This window comes from Hemiscyllium ocellatum, chromosome 13, assembly GCF_020745735.1.
Source record: "Hemiscyllium ocellatum isolate sHemOce1 chromosome 13, sHemOce1.pat.X.cur, whole genome shotgun sequence".
NCBI classification, from domain to species: Eukaryota; Metazoa; Chordata; class Chondrichthyes; order Orectolobiformes; family Hemiscylliidae; genus Hemiscyllium; species Hemiscyllium ocellatum.
The window spans coordinates 79,148,366-79,173,319 of NC_083413.1; the positions used below are offsets into that span (position 1 = coordinate 79,148,366).

General features: G+C 54.0%; 1 protein-coding gene across 1 annotated transcript in view; it reads right to left on the reverse strand.

Moving 5' to 3' along the window:
* Window positions 1–24,954, reverse strand: part of dzip1l (DAZ interacting zinc finger protein 1-like) — a 217,452-nt gene that overhangs the window by 126,693 nt on the left and 65,805 nt on the right. The window contains exon 6 of the mRNA XM_060834975.1: window positions 3,151–3,261. Coding sequence (XP_060690958.1) covers window positions 3,151–3,261 — 111 coding nt within the window. The remainder of the gene's footprint in view (window positions 1–3,150; window positions 3,262–24,954) is intronic.

Sequence of the window (24,954 nt, forward strand, 5' to 3'; positions counted from 1 at the left end):
GAAATAGACAATGAGAGAGGGAGGGAGAGAGAGGGAGGGAGGTTGGGAGAGAGATAAAGAGAGACAGGGAGAGGGAGAGAGAGAGAGAGAGAGAGAGAAAGAGACAGACATAAAGAGAGAGAGAAAGAGAGATAAAAAGAGAGAGGCACACACAGAGAGAGAAAGAGGGAAGAAAGATTAAAAAGACAGAAAGAGAGAGAGATAGAGAGAAAAGGGGAGAGAGCAAGAGAGGGAAATAGGTAAAGAAAGAAAGAAAGACTGAGAGAGATAGAGGGAGAGAGAGAGAGAGAGAGAGAGAGAGAGAGACAGAAAAGGGAGAAGAGGAGGAGGGATAAAGAAAGAGAGAGAATAACAGCTCCCACTGAAGGGCCTGAGCTGTGCTGTCAGCCACACTCATTAAACAGAAGACACCACAGACAGGCTAAGAACTGTTCAGACAGATGAACATAAATGGTGGGGCAGGGATGAGTCATGTGGGTCACAGATGGCACAGCAGCTTTCAAACAGGGGGGAGCTCTCTGCAGCCAAGCACATGTGTTTGGCTAACAATCAGCAGGACAGAGCAGCTTGCCTGGTGCACAGAGTCCACTGCCTTCCCCGGGCAGACAGCCTCCGAAAATCCCAGCTAAACCTGGGAGCGGGATCAGCACAGACAGGCTCGACGGCAAACACAGACTCTAGGCCACAATTTAGGAGTCAGTCTGAGGGCCACTCACGGCGACGGGGCATCGGGGTAGAATTCCATGGCAGTGGGAAGCCACAAAAACGTACGTTCACTCCAATCCACGGGGGGCCTTGTTGCTGAGGGAGTGGTACTCAATAGAAGAATTTCCACACGACTTGCAGCCAGGTTCATGATGCCATCCCCCCCCCCCCCCCCCCCCCCCCTTGCAGTCACAGTGCCCTGTACATTGGCAGCAGGCCTCATCCAAGTCATCGTTGCTCACGCCTGAGCCTAGACCTTGGCAGAACATTCCAAAGAGGGGGACATTTTGATGGAAAGAATAAAGAGGTCACCCATTCCGGGAAACAAAATGGTTGCCTCACGAGGGACGATTGGTCTGGCCAGGCTCACAGCTGATGGAGTTTAGAAGAGTGTGGCACGGCAGTTAGCACTGCTGCCTCCCAGCACCTGGGACCCGGGTTCGATTCTAGCCTTGGACAACTGTGTATGTGTCGAGTTTGCACGTTCTCCGTGTGTTTGCATGGGTTTCCACCGGGTGCTCCAGTTTCCTCCCACAATCCAAAGATATATGCAGGTTAGGTGGATTGGCCGTGCTAAATTGCCCCGTAGTGTCCAGGGATGTGCAGGCTAGGTGGGTTAGCCTTGGGAAATGCAGGGGTAAAGGGATTGGGTAGGGCAGTAAGTCTGGATGGGATGCTTATCAGAGGGTCGGTGCAGACGTAATGGGCTGAATGGCCTCTTTCCACCTGTAGGGATTCGGTGAAGCGATTTGGCAGAGGAGATGTCGGGGAGAATGTTTCCTCATGAACCTAGGAAGAAGGGTCATTGGTTTAAAGATGGGTCACCCGTTTAAAACAGAGATGAGGCAAAATAATTTTCCCTCACGAGTCTTTGGAATGCTGTTCCTGAAACGGCAAACAAAGCAGATTCTTCCAATATTTTGAAGGCTGAGTTAGATGGATTATTGTTAAGCAAGGGGTGAAAGATTACAAAGGGGAGGTGGGAAAATGGAGCCACAATCTGAGTCAGCTGTGATCTTATTGGATGGGGGAGTAGGCTCGAGGGCTGAATGGCCTCCTCCTGTTCTTGAATTATCTGGTCGTACTTTCTGCTTGAGAAGGAGAAAGTGAGGAGTGCAGATGCTGTGGAGTTGGAGACGAAAAGGGTGGCACTGGAAAGGCACAGCAGGTCAGGCACAATCCCAGGAGCAGGAGAGGCAACATTTCAGGCATAAGCTCTTCAACAGGAACGTTCATCAATTCCTGCTGAAGGCCTTTGCCTGAAGCATTGACTGTCCTGCTACCTGACCCGCTGTGCTTTTCCAGCACCACACTTTTCGACTGGAATTTTACTCTTTCCAACTGAAGGTAAACGATAAGTTAAGCTCCCTCTATTTTTTTTAAACAGAAAGTAAATGTCCCTCAACACTGTTGACACCAAATACTCCCAGGACAGGGACAGCATGGAGTTAGATACAGAATAAAGCTCCCTCCACACTGTCCCCATCAAACATTCCCATAGTAGGGACAGCATTGAGTTAGATACAAAGCAAAGCTCCCTCTACACTGTCCCTATCAAATACTCCCAGGACAGGGACAGCATGGGGTTAGATACAGAGTAAAGCTCCATCTACACTGTCCCCATCAAGTACTCCCAGGACAGCACGGGATTAGATACAAGTAAAAGCTCCCTTTACACTGTCCCCATCAAATACTACCAGGACAGGGACTGCATGGAGTTAGATACAGAGTAAAACTCTCCCTAAAACTGTACTCCATCAAACAATCCCAGGACAGGGACAACACAGGGTTAGATACAGTAAAGCTCACTCTACATTGTTCTCATCAAAAACTCCCAGGACAGGGACAGTAAGGGGTTCGATACAAATTAAAGCTGCTCTACTCTTTTGAACTGGATAGTAAAGTTTCCTGGATGCCGTGACCCTCAAGCATTCCTGGGAATAGGGTCAGCATGGGCTAACCACACAGTAAAGTCACCTCTACTCTTTGAAACTAAAATTAACTAAAAGCAAAGCTCCCTTGACATTGTCCCCATCAGACACTGGTCATATTTTGCACACTGTAAATTCTGCAGCATGGAGCCCACAATGTGACAATGGGTCAACACTCTGATGTTTTATTGATTACCCAGAGGCTCTGATAGAGTGCGCTGATAGAGAGCTCTAACGTGGGAGATGAACAGGATAAGGTGGGGCAGACATGTGAAGGAACTTGAGAAGTAATGAGGGGCATGGTCCAGGGACAGGCCAGGCTAATACAGGCTGGATTGAAAAGGGTTTTCCTTAATTCATGATTTCCCAGAATGTCCATTAAAGTTTCTGTTCCCTTTTATTTGCCCAGGCCCTAGGGACTGCACTGTGAGGTCCTGCTGGGCTCCACCCCATCCCAACAAGCCCCACAACACCAGGCAATGCCATAGGCCTCCCATTGAATGGTTCCACTTACCAGCTTCTCGTATCTCTCCTTCCAGTTTCTCAGCTCCGTCGCATGATCCTCAGTCTGGTAGGCCGTCACTGCCGACAGCGATGGGGCTGCCACTTGGATCTCCTGCAGTTTCTAATGATTACAACAATCAACGTTTAATTCTTCTTGGCAATGGGATAGACAGTTAACTTCCTGCTCTCTTAACCATGCAACGACCCAATGAGCTAACCATACAAAAGCCAAACGCTGCCGAAACAGGAAGTACTGCTGGGAGAGCTCAGCATGTCTGCCAGCATCCTTAGATGCAGAGATACAGGGCGGAGGTTCACAGAAACACTGCAGAAAAGGACGAGATGTACTAGGTTAACGTCAGTGCAGAGGTACTTAGAAGAAGAATGTGTGTCTGTAAAGGAGAAAAGGAACAAGGCAGAAGGTCTGTGTGAGGTAGTAGGAAAAGAAATATGAGGCAAGATGACAGCACAGGACAAGTAATGGCACAACAAAAGAACACAGGTGAAAGGGGAATGGGAAAAAACAGAATTGTCACTGACAACGGCTAAAACAAATAGAAAAATGGGAGCAGAGATGATGACCTGAAACTGTTGAGTGGAACAAGAGTCCAAAAGTTGTGGATTGCCGAATGGGGAGCTGTGACATTAGTTACCCAACTGCAAGAGAATTTCAGAAGAAACCTCAATGGACACAGCCAACATACAGACATCGAACACCATGGGAAGACAAAGACACCGAGGGACATGGGGGATCAGACACACAGACTGACACGGGGAACACACAGACACTGACTGACACAGAGAACATGCAGACACTGACCGACACGGGGAACACAAAGACACTGATCGACACGAAGAACACACAGACACTGACCGACACGGGGAACACACAGACACTGACCGACATGGGGAACACACAGACACTGATCGACACGGGGAACACGCATACACTGACCGACACGGGGAACACACGGACACTGACCGACATGGGGAACACACAGACATTGACCGACACGGAAAACACGCAGACACTGACCGACACGGGGAACACACGGACACTGACTGACACGGGGCACACACAGAGTCCGATAAACAGGGGAAACATACAGACACTGAACGGCATGGGAAACATACAAACACTAATCAACATGGGTAACACACAGACCAACATGAGGAACACACTGACCGACACGGGAAACACGCAAACACTGACCGACACGGGGAGCACGCAGAAACTGACCGACTCGGGAACACACAGACACTGACCGACACAGGGAACACGCAGACACTGACCAGCATTGGAAGCACACAGACACTGATTGACATAGGAAACATACAGACACTGATTGACATAGGAAACATACAGACACTGACCGACATGGAGAACACACGGACACTGACCGACACGGGGAACACACAGACACTGACCGACACGGGGAACACGCAGACACTGACCGACACGGGGAACGCGCAGAAACTGACCGACGTGGGGAACACGCAGACAATTACAGACGCGGGGAACACACAGACACTGACCGACACGGGGAACACGCAGAAACTGACCGACACGGGGAACACGCAGACAATGACCGACACGGGGAACACGCAGACACTGACCGACATGGGGAACACGCAGACACTGACCGATAAGGGGATCACGCAGACACTGATCCACACGGGGAACACGCAGGCACTGATCGACACGGGGAACATACAGACTGACACAGGGAACATACAGACACGGACCGACACGGAGAACACACAGACACTGGCCGACACGGAGAACACGCAGACACTGACCGACATGGAGAACACGCAGACACTGGTCGACACGGGGAACACACAGGCACTGATTGACACGGGGAACACACAGACACTGATCGACACGGGGAACACGCAGACACTGACCGACACGGGGAACACGCAGACACTGACCGACACAGGGAACACACAGACACAGACCGACACAGGGAACACACAGACACAGACCGACACAGAGAACACACAGACACTGATGGACATGGGGAACACGCAGACACTGACCGACACGGGGAACACACAGACACTGATCGACATTGGGGAACACACAGACACTGATCGACATGGGGAACACACAGACACTGATTGACAAGGGGAACACACAGGCACAGACCGACACAGGGAACACACAGGCACAGATTGACACGAGGAACACGCAGACACTGACCGACACGGGGAACACACAGACACTGCTCGACATGAGGAACACACAGACACAGGACACAGGGAACACGCAGACACTGACGGACACAGGGAACACACAGACACTGACCGAAACGTGGAACACACAGCCACTGATCGACACGGGGAACATACAAACACAGACCGACACAGGGAACACGCAGACACTGATTGACACGGGGAAAACACAGACACTGATTGACATGAGGAACACAGGCACTGACCGACACGGGGAACACAGGCACTGACCGACACGGGGAACACACAGACACTGACGGACACGTGGAACACACAGACACTGACGGACACGTGGAACACACAGACACTGGTCGACATGAGGAACACACAGACAATGTCGGACACAGGGATCACACAGACACTGACCGACACGGGGAACACGCAGACACTGACGGAAACGGGCTACACGCAGACACTGACCAACATGGAGAACACGCAGACTGTACCGACATGGGGAACACGCAGATAGTGACCGACATGGGGAACACGCAGATACTCACTGACATGGGGAACACACAGACACGGATCGACACGGGAAACATACAGACACTGACCAACACGGGGAACACGCAGACACTGACCGAAGTGGAGAACACGCAGACACTGACCAACACGGAGAACACACAGACACTGACCGACACGGGGAACACGCAGACACTGACCGACATGGGGAACACGCAGACACTGACCGACATGGGGAACACGCAGACACTGACCGACACGGGGAACACGCAGACACTGACCGACACAGGGAACACACAGACACTGACCGACATGGAGAACACACAGACACTGACCGACATGGGGAACACGCAGACACTGACCGACACGGGGAACACGCAGACACTGACCGAAACGTGGAACACACAGCCACTGATCGACACGGGGAACATACAGACACAGACCGACACAGGGAACACGCAGACACTGATTGACACGGGGAAAACAGAGACACTGAACGACACGGGGAACATACAGGCACAGATTGACACAGGGAACACACAGACACAGACCGACACAGGGAACACACAGACACTGACCGACACGGGGAACACGCAGACACTGACCGACACGGGGAACACGCAGACACTGGTCGACACGGGGAACACGCAGACACTGACCGACATGAGGAACACACAGACACAGGACACAGGGAACACACAGACACTGACGGACACAGAGAACACGCAGACACTGACCGAAACGTGGAACACACAGCCACTGATCGACACGGGGAACATACAGACACAGACCGACACAGGGAACACGCAGACACAGACCGACACAGAGAACACACAGACACTGATGGACATGGGGAACACGCAGACACAGATTGACACAGGGAACACACAGACACAGACCGACACAGGGAACACACAGACACAGACCGACACAGAGAACACACAGACACTGATGGACATGGGGAACACGCAGACACTGACCGACACGGGGAACACACAGACACTGATCGACATTGGGGAACACACAGACACTGATCGACATGGGGAACACACAGACACTGATTGACAAGGGGAACACACAGGCACAGACCGACACAGGGAACACACAGGCACAGATTGACACGAGGAACACGCAGACACTGACCGACACGGGGAACACACAGACACTGCTCGACATGAGGAACACACAGACACAGGACACAGGGAACACGCAGACACTGACGGACACAGGGAACACACAGACACTGACCGAAACGTGGAACACACAGCCACTGATCGACACGGGGAACATACAAACACAGACCGACACAGGGAACACGCAGACACTGATTGACACGGGGAAAACACAGACACTGATTGACATGAGGAACACAGGCACTGACCGACACGGGGAACACAGGCACTGACCGACACGGGGAACACACAGACACTGACGGACACGTGGAACACACAGACACTGACGGACACGTGGAACACACAGACACTGGTCGACATGAGGAACACACAGACAATGTCGGACACAGGGATCACACAGACACTGACCGACACGGGGAACACGCAGACACTGACGGAAACGGGCTACACGCAGACACTGACCAACATGGAGAACACGCAGACTGTACCGACATGGGGAACACGCAGATAGTGACCGACATGGGGAACACGCAGATACTCACTGACATGGGGAACACACAGACACGGATCGACACGGGAAACATACAGACACTGACCAACACGGGGAACACGCAGACACTGACCGAAGTGGAGAACACGCAGACACTGACCAACATAGAGAACACACAGACACTGACCGACACGGAGAACACACAGACACTGACCGACACGGGGAACACGCAGACACTGACCGACATGGGGAACACGCAGACACTGACCGACATGGGGAACACGCAGACACTGACCGACACGGGGAACACGCAGACACTGACCGACACAGGGAACACACAGACACTGACCGACATGGAGAACACACAGACACTGACCGACATGGGGAACACGCAGACACTGACCGACACGGGGAACACGCACTGACCGAAACGTGGAACACACAGCCACTGATCGACACGGGGAACATACAGACACAGACCGACACAGGGAACACGCAGACACTGATTGACACGGGGAAAACAGAGACACTGAACGACACGGGGAACATACAGGCACAGATTGACACAGGGAACACACAGACACAGACCGACACAGGGAACACACAGACACTGACCGACACGGGGAACACGCAGACACTGACCGACACGGGGAACACGCAGACACTGGTCGACACGGGGAACACGCAGACACTGACCGACATGAGGAACACACAGACACAGGACACAGGGAACACACAGACACTGACGGACACAGAGAACACGCAGACACTGACCGAAACGTGGAACACACAGCCACTGATCGACACGGGGAACATACAGACACAGACCGACACAGGGAACACGCAGACACTGATTGACACGGGGAAAACACAGACACTGAACGACACGGGGAACACACAGGCACAGATTGACACAGGGAACACACAGACACAGACCGACACAGGGAACACACAGACACAGACCGACACAGAGAACACACAGACACTGATGGACATGGGGAACACGCAGACACTGACCGACACGGGGAACACACAGACACTGATCGACATTGGGGAACACACAGACACTGATCGACATGGGGAACACACAGACACTGATTGACAAGGGGAACACACAGGCACAGACCGACACAGGGAACACACAGGCACAGATTGACACGAGGAACACGCAGACACTGACCGACACGGGGAACACACAGACACTGCTCGACATGAGGAACACACAGACACAGGACACAGGGAACACGCAGACACTGACGGACACAGGGAACACACAGACACTGACCGAAACGTGGAACACACAGCCACTGATCGACACGGGGAACATACAAACACAGACCGACACAGGGAACACGCAGACACTGACCGACACGGGGAACACACAGACACTGACGGACACGTGGAACACACAGACACTGACGGACACGTGGAACACACAGACACTGGTCGACATGAGGAACACACAGACAATGTCGGACACAGGGATCACACAGACACTGACCGACACGGGGAACACGCAGACACTGACGGAAACGGGCTACACGCAGACACTGACCAACATGGAGAACACGCAGACTGTACCGACATGGGGAACACGCAGATAGTGACCGACATGGGGAACACGCAGATACTCACTGACATGGGGAACACACAGACACGGATCGACACGGGAAACATACAGACACTGACCAACACGGGGAACACGCAGACACTGACCGAAGTGGAGAACACGCAGACACTGACCAACATAGAGAACACACAGACACTGACCGACACGGGGAACACACAGACACTGACCGACACGGGGAACACGCAGACACTGACCGACATGGGGAACACGCAGACACTGACCGACATGGGGAACACGCAGACACTGACCGACACGGGGAACACGCAGACACTGACCGACACAGGGAACACACAGACACTGACCGACATGGAGAACACACAGACACTGACCGACATGGGGAACACGCAGACACTGACCGACACGGGGAACACGCAGACACTGACCGAAACGTGGAACACACAGCCACTGATCGACACGGGGAACATACAGACACAGACCGACACAGGGAACACGCAGACACTGATTGACACGGGGAAAACAGAGACACTGAACGACACGGGGAACATACAGGCACAGATTGACACAGGGAACACACAGACACAGACCGACACAGGGAACACACAGACACTGACCGACACGGGGAACACGCAGACACTGACCGACACGGGGAACACGCAGACACTGGTCGACACGGGGAACACGCAGACACTGACCGACATGAGGAACACACAGACACAGGACACAGGGAACACACAGACACTGACGGACACAGAGAACACGCAGACACTGACCGAAACGTGGAACACACAGCCACTGATCGACACGGGGAACATACAGACACAGACCGACACAGGGAACACGCAGACACAGACCGACACAGAGAACACACAGACACTGATGGACATGGGGAACACGCAGACACAGATTGACACAGGGAACACACAGACACAGACCGACACAGGGAACACACAGACACAGACCGACACAGAGAACACACAGACACTGATGGACATGGGGAACACGCAGACACTGACCGACACGGGGAACACACAGACACTGATCGACATTGGGGAACACACAGACACTGATCGACATGGGGAACACACAGACACTGATTGACAAGGGGAACACACAGGCACAGACCGACACAGGGAACACACAGGCACAGATTGACACGAGGAACACACAGACACTGACCGACACGGGGAACACACAGACACTGATCGACATGAGGAACACACAGACACAGGACACAGGGAACACGCAGACACTGACGGACACAGGGAACACACAGACACTGACCGAAACGTGGAACACACAGCCACTGATCGACACGGGGAACATACAAACACAGACCGACACAGGGAACACGCAGACACTGATTGACACGGGGAAAACACAGACACTGATTGACATGAGGAACACAGGCACTGACCGACACGGGGAACACAGGCACTGACCGACACGGGGAACACACAGACACTGACGGACACGTGGAACACACAGACACTGACGGACACGTGGAACACACAGACACTGGTCGACATGAGGAACACACAGACAATGTCGGACACAGGGATCACACAGACACTGACCGACACGGGGAACACGCAGACACTGACGGAAACGGGCTACACGCAGACACTGACCAACATGGAGAACACGCAGACTGTACCGACATGGGGAACACGCAGATAGTGACCGACATGGGGAACACGCAGATACTCACTGACATGGGGAACACACAGACACGGATCGACACGGGAAACATACAGACACTGACCAACACGGGGAACACGCAGACACTGACCGAAGTGGAGAACACGCAGACACTGACCAACATAGAGAACACACAGACACTGACCGACACGTGGAACACACAGACACTGACCGACACGTGGAACACGCAGACACTGACCGACATGGGGAACACGCAGACACTGACCGACATGGGGAACACGCAGACACTGACCGACACGGGGAACACGCAGACACTGACCGACACAGGGAACACACAGACACTGACCGACATGGAGAACACACAGACACTGACCGACATGGGGAACACGCAGACACTGACCGACACGGGGAACACGCAGACACTGACCGAAACGTGGAACACACAGCCACTGATCGACACGGGGAACATACAGACACAGACCGACACAGGGAACACGCAGACACTGATTGACACGGGGAAAACAGAGACACTGAACGACACGGGGAACATACAGGCACAGATTGACACAGGGAACACACAGACACAGACCGACACAGGGAACACACAGACACTGACCGACACGGGGAACACGCAGACACTGACCGACACGGGGAACACGCAGACACTGGTCGACACGGGGAACACGCAGACACTGACCGACATGAGGAACACACAGACACAGGACACAGGGAACACACAGACACTGACGGACACAGAGAACACGCAGACACTGACCGAAACGTGGAACACACAGCCACTGATCGACACGGGGAACATACAGACACAGACCGACACAGGGAACACGCAGACACTGATTGACACGGGGAAAACACAGACACTGAACGACACGGGGAACACACAGGCACAGATTGACAAAGGGAACACACAGACACAGACCGACACAGGGAACACACAGACACAGACCGACACAGAGAACACACAGACACTGATGGACATGGGGAACACGCAGACACTGACCGACACGGGGAACACACAGACACTGATCGACATTGGGGAACACACAGACACTGATCGACATGGGGAACACACAGACACTGATTGACAAGGGGAACACACAGGCACAGACCGACACAGGGAACACACAGGCACAGATTGACACGAGGAACACGCAGACACTGACCGACACGGGGAACACACAGACACTGCTCGACATGAGGAACACACAGACACAGGACACAGGGAACACGCAGACACTGACGGACACAGGGAACACACAGACACTGACCGAAACGTGGAACACACAGCCACTGATCGACACGGGGAACATACAAACACAGACCGACACAGGGAACACGCAGACACTGATTGACACGGGGAAAACACAGACACTGATTGACATGAGGAACACAGGCACAGACCGACACGGGGAACACAGGCACTGACCGACACGGGGAACACACAGACACTGACGGACACGTGGAACACACAGACACTGACGGACACGTGGAACACACAGACACTGGTCGACATGAGGAACACACAGACAATGTCGGACACAGGGATCACACAGACACTGACCGACACGGGGAACACGCAGACACTGACGGAAACGGGCTACACGCAGACACTGACCAACATGGAGAACACGCAGACTGTACCGACATGGGGAACACGCAGATAGTGACCGACATGGGGAACACGCAGATACTCACTGACATGGGGAACACACAGACACGGATCGACACGGGAAACATACAGACACTGACCAACACGGGGAACACGCAGACACTGACCGAAGTGGAGAACACGCAGACACTGACCAACATAGAGAACACACAGACACTGACCGACACGGAGAACACACAGACACTGACCGACACGGGGAACACGCAGACACTGACCGACATGGGGAACACGCAGACACTGACCGACATGGGGAACACGCAGACACTGACCGACACGGGGAACACGCAGACACTGACCGACACAGGGAACACACAGACACTGACCGACATGGAGAACACACAGACACTGACCGACATGGGGAACACGCAGACACTGACCGACACGGGGAACACGCAGACACTGACCGAAACGTGGAACACACAGCCACTGATCGACACGGGGAACATACAGACACAGACCGACACAGGGAACACGCAGACACTGATTGACACGGGGAAAACAGAGACACTGAACGACACGGGGAACATACAGGCACAGATTGACACAGGGAACACACAGACACAGACCGACACAGGGAACACACAGACACTGACCGACACGGGGAACACGCAGACACTGACCGACACGGGGAACACGCAGACACTGGTCGACACGGGGAACACGCAGACACTGACCGACATGAGGAACACACAGACACAGGACACAGGGAACACACAGACACTGACGGACACAGAGAACACGCAGACACTGACCGAAACGTGGAACACACAGCCACTGATCGACACGGGGAACATACAGACACAGACCGACACAGGGAACACGCAGACACAGACCGACACAGAGAACACACAGACACTGATGGACATGGGGAACACGCAGACACAGATTGACACAGGGAACACACAGACACAGACCGACACAGGGAACACACAGACACAGACCGACACAGAGAACACACAGACACTGATGGACATGGGGAACACGCAGACACTGACCGACACGGGGAACACACAGACACTGATTGACACGGGGAAAACACAGACACTGAACGACACGGGGAACACACAGACACAGACCGACACAGGGAACACACAGACACAGACCGACACAGAGAACACACAGGCACAGATTGACACGAGGAACACGCAGACACTGACCGACACGGGGAACACACAGACACTGCTCGACATGAGGAACACACAGACACAGGACACAGGGAACACGCAGACACTGACGGACACAGGGAACACACAGACACTGACCGAAACGTGGAACACACAGCCACTGATCGACACGGGGAACATACAAACACAGACCGACACAGGGAACACGCAGACACTGATTGACACGGGGAAAACACAGACACTGATTGACATGAGGAACACAGGCACTGACCGACACGGGGAACACAGGCACTGACCGACACGGGGAACACACAGACACTGACGGACACGTGGAACACACAGACACTGACGGACACGTGGAACACACAGACACTGGTCGACATGAGGAACACACAGACAATGTCGGACACAGGGATCACACAGACACTGACCGACACGGGGAACACGCAGACACTGACGGAAACGGGCTACACGCAGACACTGACCAACATGGAGAACACGCAGACTGTACCGACATGGGGAACACGCAGATAGTGACCGACATGGGGAACACGCAGATACTCACTGACATGGGGAACACACAGACACGGATCGACACGGGAAACATACAGACACTGACCAACACGGGGAACACGCAGACACTGACCGAAGTGGAGAACACGCAGACACTGACCAACATAGAGAACACACAGACACTGACCGACACGGAGAACACACAGACACTGACCGACACGGGGAACACGCAGACACTGACCGACATGGGGAACACGCAGACACTGACCGACATGGGGAACACGCAGACACTGACCGACACGGGGAACACGCAGACACTGACCGACACAGGGAACACACAGACACTGACCGACACGGGGAACACACAGACACTGACCGACATGGGGAACACGCAGACACTGACCGACACGGGGAACACGCAGACACTGACCGAAACGTGGAACACACAGCCACTGATCGACACGGGGAACATACAGACACAGACCGACACAGGGAACACGCAGACACTGATTGACACGGGGAAAACAGAGACACTGAACGACACGGGGAACATACAGGCACAGATTGACACAGGGAACACACAGACACAGACCGACACAGGGAACACACAGACACTGACCGACACGGGGAACACGCAGACACTGACCGACACGGGGAACACGCAGACACTGGTCGACACGGGGAACACGCAGACACTGACCGACAGGAGGAACACACAGACACAGGACACAGGGAACACACAGACACTGACGGACACAGAGAACACGCAGACACTGACCGAAACGTGGAACACACAGCCACTGATCGACACGGGGAACATACAGACACAGACCGACACAGGGAACACGCAGACACTGATTGACACGGGGAAAACACAGACACTGAACGACACGGGGAACACACAGGCACAGATTGACACAGGGAACACACAGACACAGACCGACACAGGGAACACACAGACACAGACCGACACAGAGAACACACAGACACTGATGGACATGGGGAACACGCAGACACTGACCGACACGGGGAACACACAGACACTGATCGACATTGGGGAACACACAGACACTGATCGACATGGGGAACACACAGACACTGATTGACAAGGGGAACACACAGGCACAGACCGACACAGGGAACACACAGGCACAGATTGACACGAGGAACACGCAGACACTGACCGACACGGGGAACACACAGACACTGCTCGACATGAGGAACACACAGACACAGGACACAGGGAACACGCAGACACTGACGGACACAGGGAACACACAGACACTGACCGAAACGTGGAACACACAGCCACTGATCGACACGGGGAACATACAAACACAGACCGACACAGGGAACACGCAGACACTGATTGACACGGGGAAAACACAGACACTGATTGACATGAGGAACACAGGCACTGACCGACACGGGGAACACAGGCACTGACCGACACGGGGAACACACAGACACTGACGGACACGTGGAACACACAGACACTGACGGACACGTGGAACACACAGACACTGCTCGACATGAGGAACACACAGACAATGTCGGACACAGGGATCACACAGACACTGACCGAAACGTGGAACACACAGCCACTGATCGACACGGGGAACATACAAACACAGACCGACACAGGGAACACGCAGACACTGATTGACACGGGGAAAACACAGACACTGAACGACACGGGGAACACACAGGCACAGATTGACACAGGGAACACACAGATACAGACCGACACAGGGAACACACAGACACTGACAGACACGTGGAACACACAGACACTGGTCGACATGAGGAACACACAGACAATGACGGAAACGGGGAACACGCACACAGTGACCGACATGGGGAACACGCAGATAGTGACCGACATGGGGAACACGCAGATACTGACTGACATGGGGAACACACAGACACAGATCAACACGGGAAACATACAGACACTGACCAACACGGTAACATACAGACACTGGTCGACCTGGAGAACACGCAGACACTGACCGACACGGGGAACACGCAGACACTGACCGATACGGGGAACACACAGACACTGACCGAAACATGGAACACACAGCCACTGATCGACACGGGGAACACGCAGACACTGACCGACACGGGGAACACGCAGACACTGACCGACACGGGGAACACGCAGACACTGACCGACATGGGGAACACGCAGACACTGACCGACATGGGGAACACGCAGACACTGACCGACACAGGGAACACACAGACACTGACCGACATGGAGAACACACAGACACTGACCGACATGGGGAACACACAGACACAGACCAACACAGGGAACACACAGACACAGACCGACACAGAGAACACACAGCCACTGATGGACATGGGGAACATACAGACACTGATTGACATGGGGAACACGCAGACACTGACCGACACGGGGAACACACAGACACTGATCGACATTGGGGAACACACAGACACTGATCGACATGGGGAACACACAGACACTGATTGACAAGGGGAACACACAGGCACAGACCGACACAGGGAACACACAGGCACAGATTGACACGAGGAACACGCAGACACTGACCGACACGGGGAACACACAGACACTGCTCGACATGAGGAACACACAGACACAGGACACAGGGAACACGCAGACACTGATGGACACAGGGAACACACAGACACTGACCGAAACGTGGAACACACAGCCACTGATTGACACGGGGAAAACACAGACACTGAAGGACACGGGGAACACACAGGCACAGATTGACACAGGGAACACACAGACACAGACCGACACAGGGAACACACAGACACAGACCGACACAGAGAACACACAGACACTGATGGACATGGGGAACACACAGACACTGACCGACACGGGGAACACGCAGACACTGATCGACATTGGGGAAAACACAGACACTGAACGACACGGGGAACACACAGGCACAGATTGACACAGGGAACACACAGATACAGACCGACACAGGGAACACACAGACACTGACGGACACGTGGAACACACAGACACTGGTCGACATGAGGAACACACAGACAATGACGGAAACGGGGAACACGCACACAGTGACCGACATGGGGAACACGCAGATAGTGACCGACATGGGGAACACGCAGATACTGACTGACATGGGGAACACACAGACACAGATCGACACGGGAAACATACAGACACTGACCAACACGGTAACATACAGACACTGGTCGACCTGGAGAACACGCAGACACTGACCGACACGGGGAACACGCAGACACTGACCGATACGGGGAACACACAGACACTGACCGAAACGTGGAACACACAGCCACTGATCGACACGGGGAACACGCAGACACTGACCGACACGGGGAACACGCAGACACTGACCGACATGGGGAACACGCAGACACTGACCGACACGGGGAACACGCAGACACTGACCGACACAGGGAACACACAGACACTGACCGACATGGAGAACACACAGACACTGATGGACATGGGGAACACGCAGACACTGACCGACACGGGGAACACGCAGACACTGACCGAAACGTGGAACACACAGCCACTGATCGACACGGGGAACATACAGACACAGACCGACACAGGGAACACGCAGACACTGATTGACACGGGGAAAACACAGACACTGAACGACACGGGGAACATACAGGCACAGATTGACACAGGGAACACACAGACACAGACCGACACAGGGAACACACAGACACTGACCGACACGGGGAACACGCAGACACTGACCGACACGGGGAACACGCAGACACTGGTCGACACGGGGAACACGCAGACACTGACCGACATGAGGAACACACAGACACAGGACACAGGGAACACACAGACACTGACGGACACAGGGAACACGCAGACACTGACCGAAACGTGGAACACACAGCCACTGATCGACACGGGGAACATACAGACACAGACCGACACAGGGAACACGCAGACACTGATTGACACGGGGAAAACACAGACACTGAAGGACACGGGGAACACACAGGCACAGATTGACACAGGGAACACACAGACAAAGACCGACACAGGGAACACACAGACACAGACCGACACAGAGAACACACAGACACTGATGGACATGGGGAACACACAGACACTGATTGACATGGGGAACACGCAGACACTGACCGACACGGGGAACACACAGACACTGATCGACATTGGGGAACACACAGACACTGATCGACATGGGGAACACACAGACACTGATTGACAAGGGGAACACACAGGCACAGACCGACACAGGGAACACACAGGCACAGATTGACACGAGGAACACGCAGACACTGACCGACACGGGGAACACACAGACACTGCTCGACATGAGGAACACACAGACACAGGACACAGGGAACACGCAGACACTGACGGACACAGGGAACACACAGACACTGACCGAAACGTGGAACACACAGCCACTGATCGACACGGGGAACATACAAACACAGACCGACACAGGGAACACGCAGACACTGATTGACACGGGGAAAACACAGACACTGAACGACACGGGGAACACACAGGCACAGATTGACACAGCGAACACACAGATACAGACCGACACAGGGAACACACAGACACTGACGGACACGTGGAACACACAGACACTGGTCGACATGAGGAACACACAGACAATGACGGAAACGGGGAACACGCACACAGTGACCGACATGGGGAACACGCAGATAGTGACCGACATGGGGAACACGCAGATACTGACTGACATGGGGAACACACAGACACAGATCGACACGGGAAACATACAGACACTGACCAACACGGTAACATACAGACACTGGTCGACCTGGAGAACACGCAGACACTGACCGACACGGGGAACACGCAGACACTGACCGACACGGGGAACACACAGACACTGACCGAAACGTGGAACACACAGCCACTGATCGACACGGGGAACATACAGACACAGACCGACACAGGGAACACGCAGACACTGATTGACACGGGGAAAACACAGACACTGAACGACACGGGGATCACACAGGCACAGATTGACACAGGGAACACACAGACACTGACCGACATGGGGAACACGCAGACACTGACCGACATGGGGAACACGCAGACACTGACCGACATGGGGAACACGCAGACACTGACCGACATGGGGAACACGCAGACACTGACCGACACGGGGAACACGCAGACACTGACCGACACAGGGAACACACAGACACTGACCGACATGGAGAACACACAGACACTGACCGACATGGGGAACACGCAGACACTGACCGACACGGGGAACACGCAGACACTGACCGAAACGTGGAACACACAGCCACTGATCGACACGGGGAACATACAGACACAGACCGACACAGGGAACACGCAGACACTGATTGACACGGGGAAAACAGAGACACTGAACGACACGGGGAACATACAGGCACAGATTGACACAGGGAACACACAGACACAGACCGACACAGGGAACACACAGACACTGACCGACACGGGGAACACGCAGACACTGACCGACACGGGGAACACGCAGACACTGGTCGACACGGGGAACACGCAGACACTGACCGACATGAGGAACACACAGACACAGGACACAGGGAACACACAGACACTGACGGACACAGAGAACACGCAGACACTGACCGAAACGTGGAACACACAGCCACTGATCGACACGGGGAACATACAGACACAGACCGACACAGGGAACACGCAGACACTGATTGACACGGGGAAAACACAGACACTGAACGACACGGGGAACACACAGACACAGACCGACACAGGGAACACACAGACACAGACCGACACAGAGAACACACAGACACTGATGGACATGGGGAACACGCAGACACTGACCGACACGGGGAACACACAGACACTGATCGACATTGGGGAACACACAGACACTGATCGACATGGGGAACACACAGACACTGATTGACAAGGGGAACACACAGGCACAGACCGACACAGGGAACACACAGGCACAGATTGACACGAGGAACACGCAGACACTGACCGACACGGGGAACACACAGACACTGCTCGACATGAGGAACACACAGACACAGGACACAGGGAACACGCAGACACTGACGGACACAGGGAACACACAGACACTGACCGAAACGTGGAACACACAGCCACTGATCGACACGGGGAACATACAAACACAGACCGACACAGGGAACACGCAGACACTGATTGACACGGGGAAAACACAGACACTGAACGACACGGGGAACACACAGGCACAGATTGACACAGGGAACACACAGATACAGACCGACACAGGGAACACACAGACACTGACAGACACGTGGAACACACAGACACTGGTCGACATGAGGAACACACAGACAATGACGGAAACGGGGAACACGCACACAGTGACCGACATGGGGAACACGCAGATAGTGACCGACATGGGGAACACGCAGATACTGACTGACATGGGGAACACACAGACACAGATCAACACGGGAAACATACAGACACTGACCAACACGGTAACATACAGACACTGGTCGACCTGGAGAACACGCAGACACTGACCGACACGGGGAACACGCAGACACTGACCGATACGGGGAACACACAGACACTGACCGAAACATGGAACACACAGCCACTGATCGACACGGGGAACACGCAGACACTGACCGACACGGGGAACACGCAGACACTGACCGACACGGGGAACACGCAGACACTGACCGACATGGGGAACACGCAGACACTGACCGACATGGGGAACACGCAGACACTGACCGACACAGGGAACACACAGACACTGACCGACATGGAGAACACACAGACACTGACCGACATGGGGAACACACAGACACAGACCAACACAGGGAACACACAGACACAGACCGACACAGAGAACACACAGCCACTGATGGACATGGGGAACATACAGACACTGATTGACATGGGGAACACGCAGACACTGACCGACACGGGGAACACACAGACACTGATCGACATTGGGGAACACACAGACACTGATCGACATGGGGAACACACAGACACTGATTGACAAGGGGAACACACAGGCACAGACCGACACAGGGAACACACAGGCACAGATTGACACGAGGAACACGCAGACACTGACCGACACGGGGAACACACAGACACTGCTCGACATGAGGAACACACAGACACAGGACACAGGGAACACGCAGACACTGATGGACACAGGGAACACACAGACACTGACCGAAACGTGGAACACACAGCCACTGATTGACACGGGGAAAACACAGACACTGAAGGACACGGGGAACACACAGGCACAGATTGACACAGGGAACACACAGACACAGACCGACACAGGGAACACACAGACACAGACCGACACAGAGAACACACAGACACTGATGGACATGGGGAACACACAGACACTGATTGACATGGGGAACACGCAGACACTGACCGACACGGGGAACACGCAGACACTGATCGACATTGGGGAAAACACAGACACTGAACGACACGGGGAACACACAGGCACAGATTGACACAGGGAACACACAGATACAGACCGACACAGGGAACACACAGACACTGACGGACACGTGGAACACACAGACACTGGTCGACATGAGGAACACACAGACAATGACGGAAACGGGGAACACGCACACAGTGACCGACATGGGGAACACGCAGATAGTGACCGACATGGGGAACACGCAGATACTGACTGACATGGGGAACACACAGACACAGATCGACACGGGAAACATACAGACACTGACCAACACGGTAACATACAGACACTGGTCGACCTGGAGAACACGCAGACACTGACCGACACGGGGAACACGCAGACACTGACCGATACGGGGAACACACAGACACTGACCGAAACGTGGAACACACAGCCACTGATCGACACGGGGAACACGCAGACACTGACCGACACGGGGAACACGCAGACACTGACCGACATGGGGAACACGCAGACACTGACCGACACGGGGAACACGCAGACACTGACCGACACAGGGAACACACAGACACTGACCGACATGGAGAACACACAGACACTGATGGACATGGGGAACACGCAGACACTGACCGACACGGGGAACACGCAGACACTGACCGAAACGTGGAACACACAGCCACTGATCGACACGGGGAACATACAGACACAGACCGACACAGGGAACACGCAGACACTGATTGACACGGGGAAAACACAGACACTGAACGACACGGGGAACATACAGGCACAGATTGACACAGGGAACACACAGACACAGACCGACACAGGGAACACACAGACACTGACCGACACGGGGAACACGCAGACACTGACCGACACGGGGAACACGCAGACACTGGTCGACACGGGGAACACGCAGACACTGACCGACATGAGGAACACACAGACACAGGACACAGGGAACACACAGACACTGACGGACACAGGGAACACGCAGACACTGACCGAAACGTGGAACACACAGCCACTGATCGACACGGGGAACATACAGACACAGACCGACACAGGGAACACGCAGACACTGATTGACACGGGGAAAACACAGACACTGAAGGACACGGGGAACACACAGGCACAGATTGACACAGGGAACACACAGACACAGACCGACACAGGGAACACACAGACACAGACCGACACAGAGAACACACAGACACTGATGGACATGGGGAACACACAGACACTGATTGACATGGGGAACACGCAGACACTGACCGACACGGGGAACACACAGACACTGATCGACATTGGGGAACACACAGACACTGATCGACATGGGGAACACACAGACACTGATTGACAAGGGGAACACACAGGCACAGACCGACACAGGGAACACACAGGCACAGATTGACACGAGGAACACGCAGACACTGACCGACACGGGGAACACACAGACACTGCTCGACATGAGGAACACACAGACACAGGACACAGGGAACACGCAGACACTGACGGACACAGGGAACACACAGACACTGACCGAAACGTGGAACACACAGCCACTGATCGACACGGGGAACATACAAACACAGACCGACACAGGGAACACGCAGACACTGATTGACACGGGGAAAACACAGACACTGAACGACACGGGGAACACACAGGCACAGATTGACACAGCGAACACACAGATACAGACCGACACAGGGAACACACAGACACTGACGGACACGTGGAACACACAGACACTGGTCGACATGAGGAACACACAGACAATGACGGAAACGGGGAACACGCACACAGTGACCGACATGGGGAACACGCAGATAGTGACCGACATGGGGAACACGCAGATACTGACTGACATGGGGAACACACAGACACAGATCAACACGGGAAACATACAGACACTGACCAACACGGTAACATACAGACACTGGTCGACCTGGAGAACACGCAGACACTGACCGACACGGGGAACACGCAGACACTGACCGATACGGGGAACACACAGACACTGACCGAAACGTGGAACACACAGCCACTGATCGACACGGGGAACATACAGACACAGACCGACACAGGGAACACGCAGACACTGATTGACACGGGGAAAACACAGACACTGAACGACACGGGGATCACACAGGCACAGATTGACACAGGGAACACACAGACACAGACCGACACAGGGAACACACAGACACTGATGGACATGGGGAACACACAGACACTGATTGACATGAGGAACACACAGACACTGGTCGACATGAGGAACACACAGACAATGACGGACACAGGGATCACACAGACACTGACCGACACAGGGAACACACAGGCACAGATTGACACGAGGAACACGCAGACACTGACCGACATGGGGAACACACAGACACTGCTCGACATGAGGAACACACAGACACAGGACACAGGGAACACGCAGACACTGATGGACACGGGGAACACACAGACACTGACCAACATGAAGAACACGCAGACACTGACCGACACGTGGTACACATAGACACTGACCGACACGTGGAACATACAGACACAGATCAACACGGGGAACACGCAGTCACTGACCGACACGGGGAACACACAGACACTGACCGACACCGGGAACACGCAGACACTGACCGACACGGGAAACACGCAGACACTGACCGAAACGTGGAACACACAGCCACTGATCGACACGGGGAACATACAGACACTGATTGACACGGGGAAAACACAGACACTGACCGACACGGGGAACACACAGCCACTGATCGACACGGGGAACATACAGCCACTGACCGACACGGGGAACATACAGACACAGACCGACACAGGGAACACGCAGACACTGATTGACACGGGGAAAACACAGACACTGAACGACACGGGGAACACACAGGCACAGATTGACACAGGGAACACACAGACACAGACCGACACAGGGAACACACAGACACTGATGGACACGGGGAACACACAGACACTGATTGACATGAGGAACACAGACACTGACCGACACGGGGAACACACAGACACTGACGGACACATGGAACACACAGACACTGGTCGACATGAGGAACACATAGACAATGACGGACACAGGGATCACACAGACACTGACCGACACGGGGAACACGCAGACACTGACGGAAACGGGCTACACGCAGACACTGACCAACATGGAGAACAAACAGACTGTACCGACATGGAGAACACGCAGACAGTGACCGACATGGGGAACACGCAGATAGTGACCGACACGGGGAACACGCAGACACTGACCGACATGGGGAACACACAGACACTAACCGACACGGGGAACATGCAGACACTGACCGACACAGGAACACACAGACACTGATCGACATGGGGAACACGCAGACACTGACTGACAAGGGGAACACACAGACAC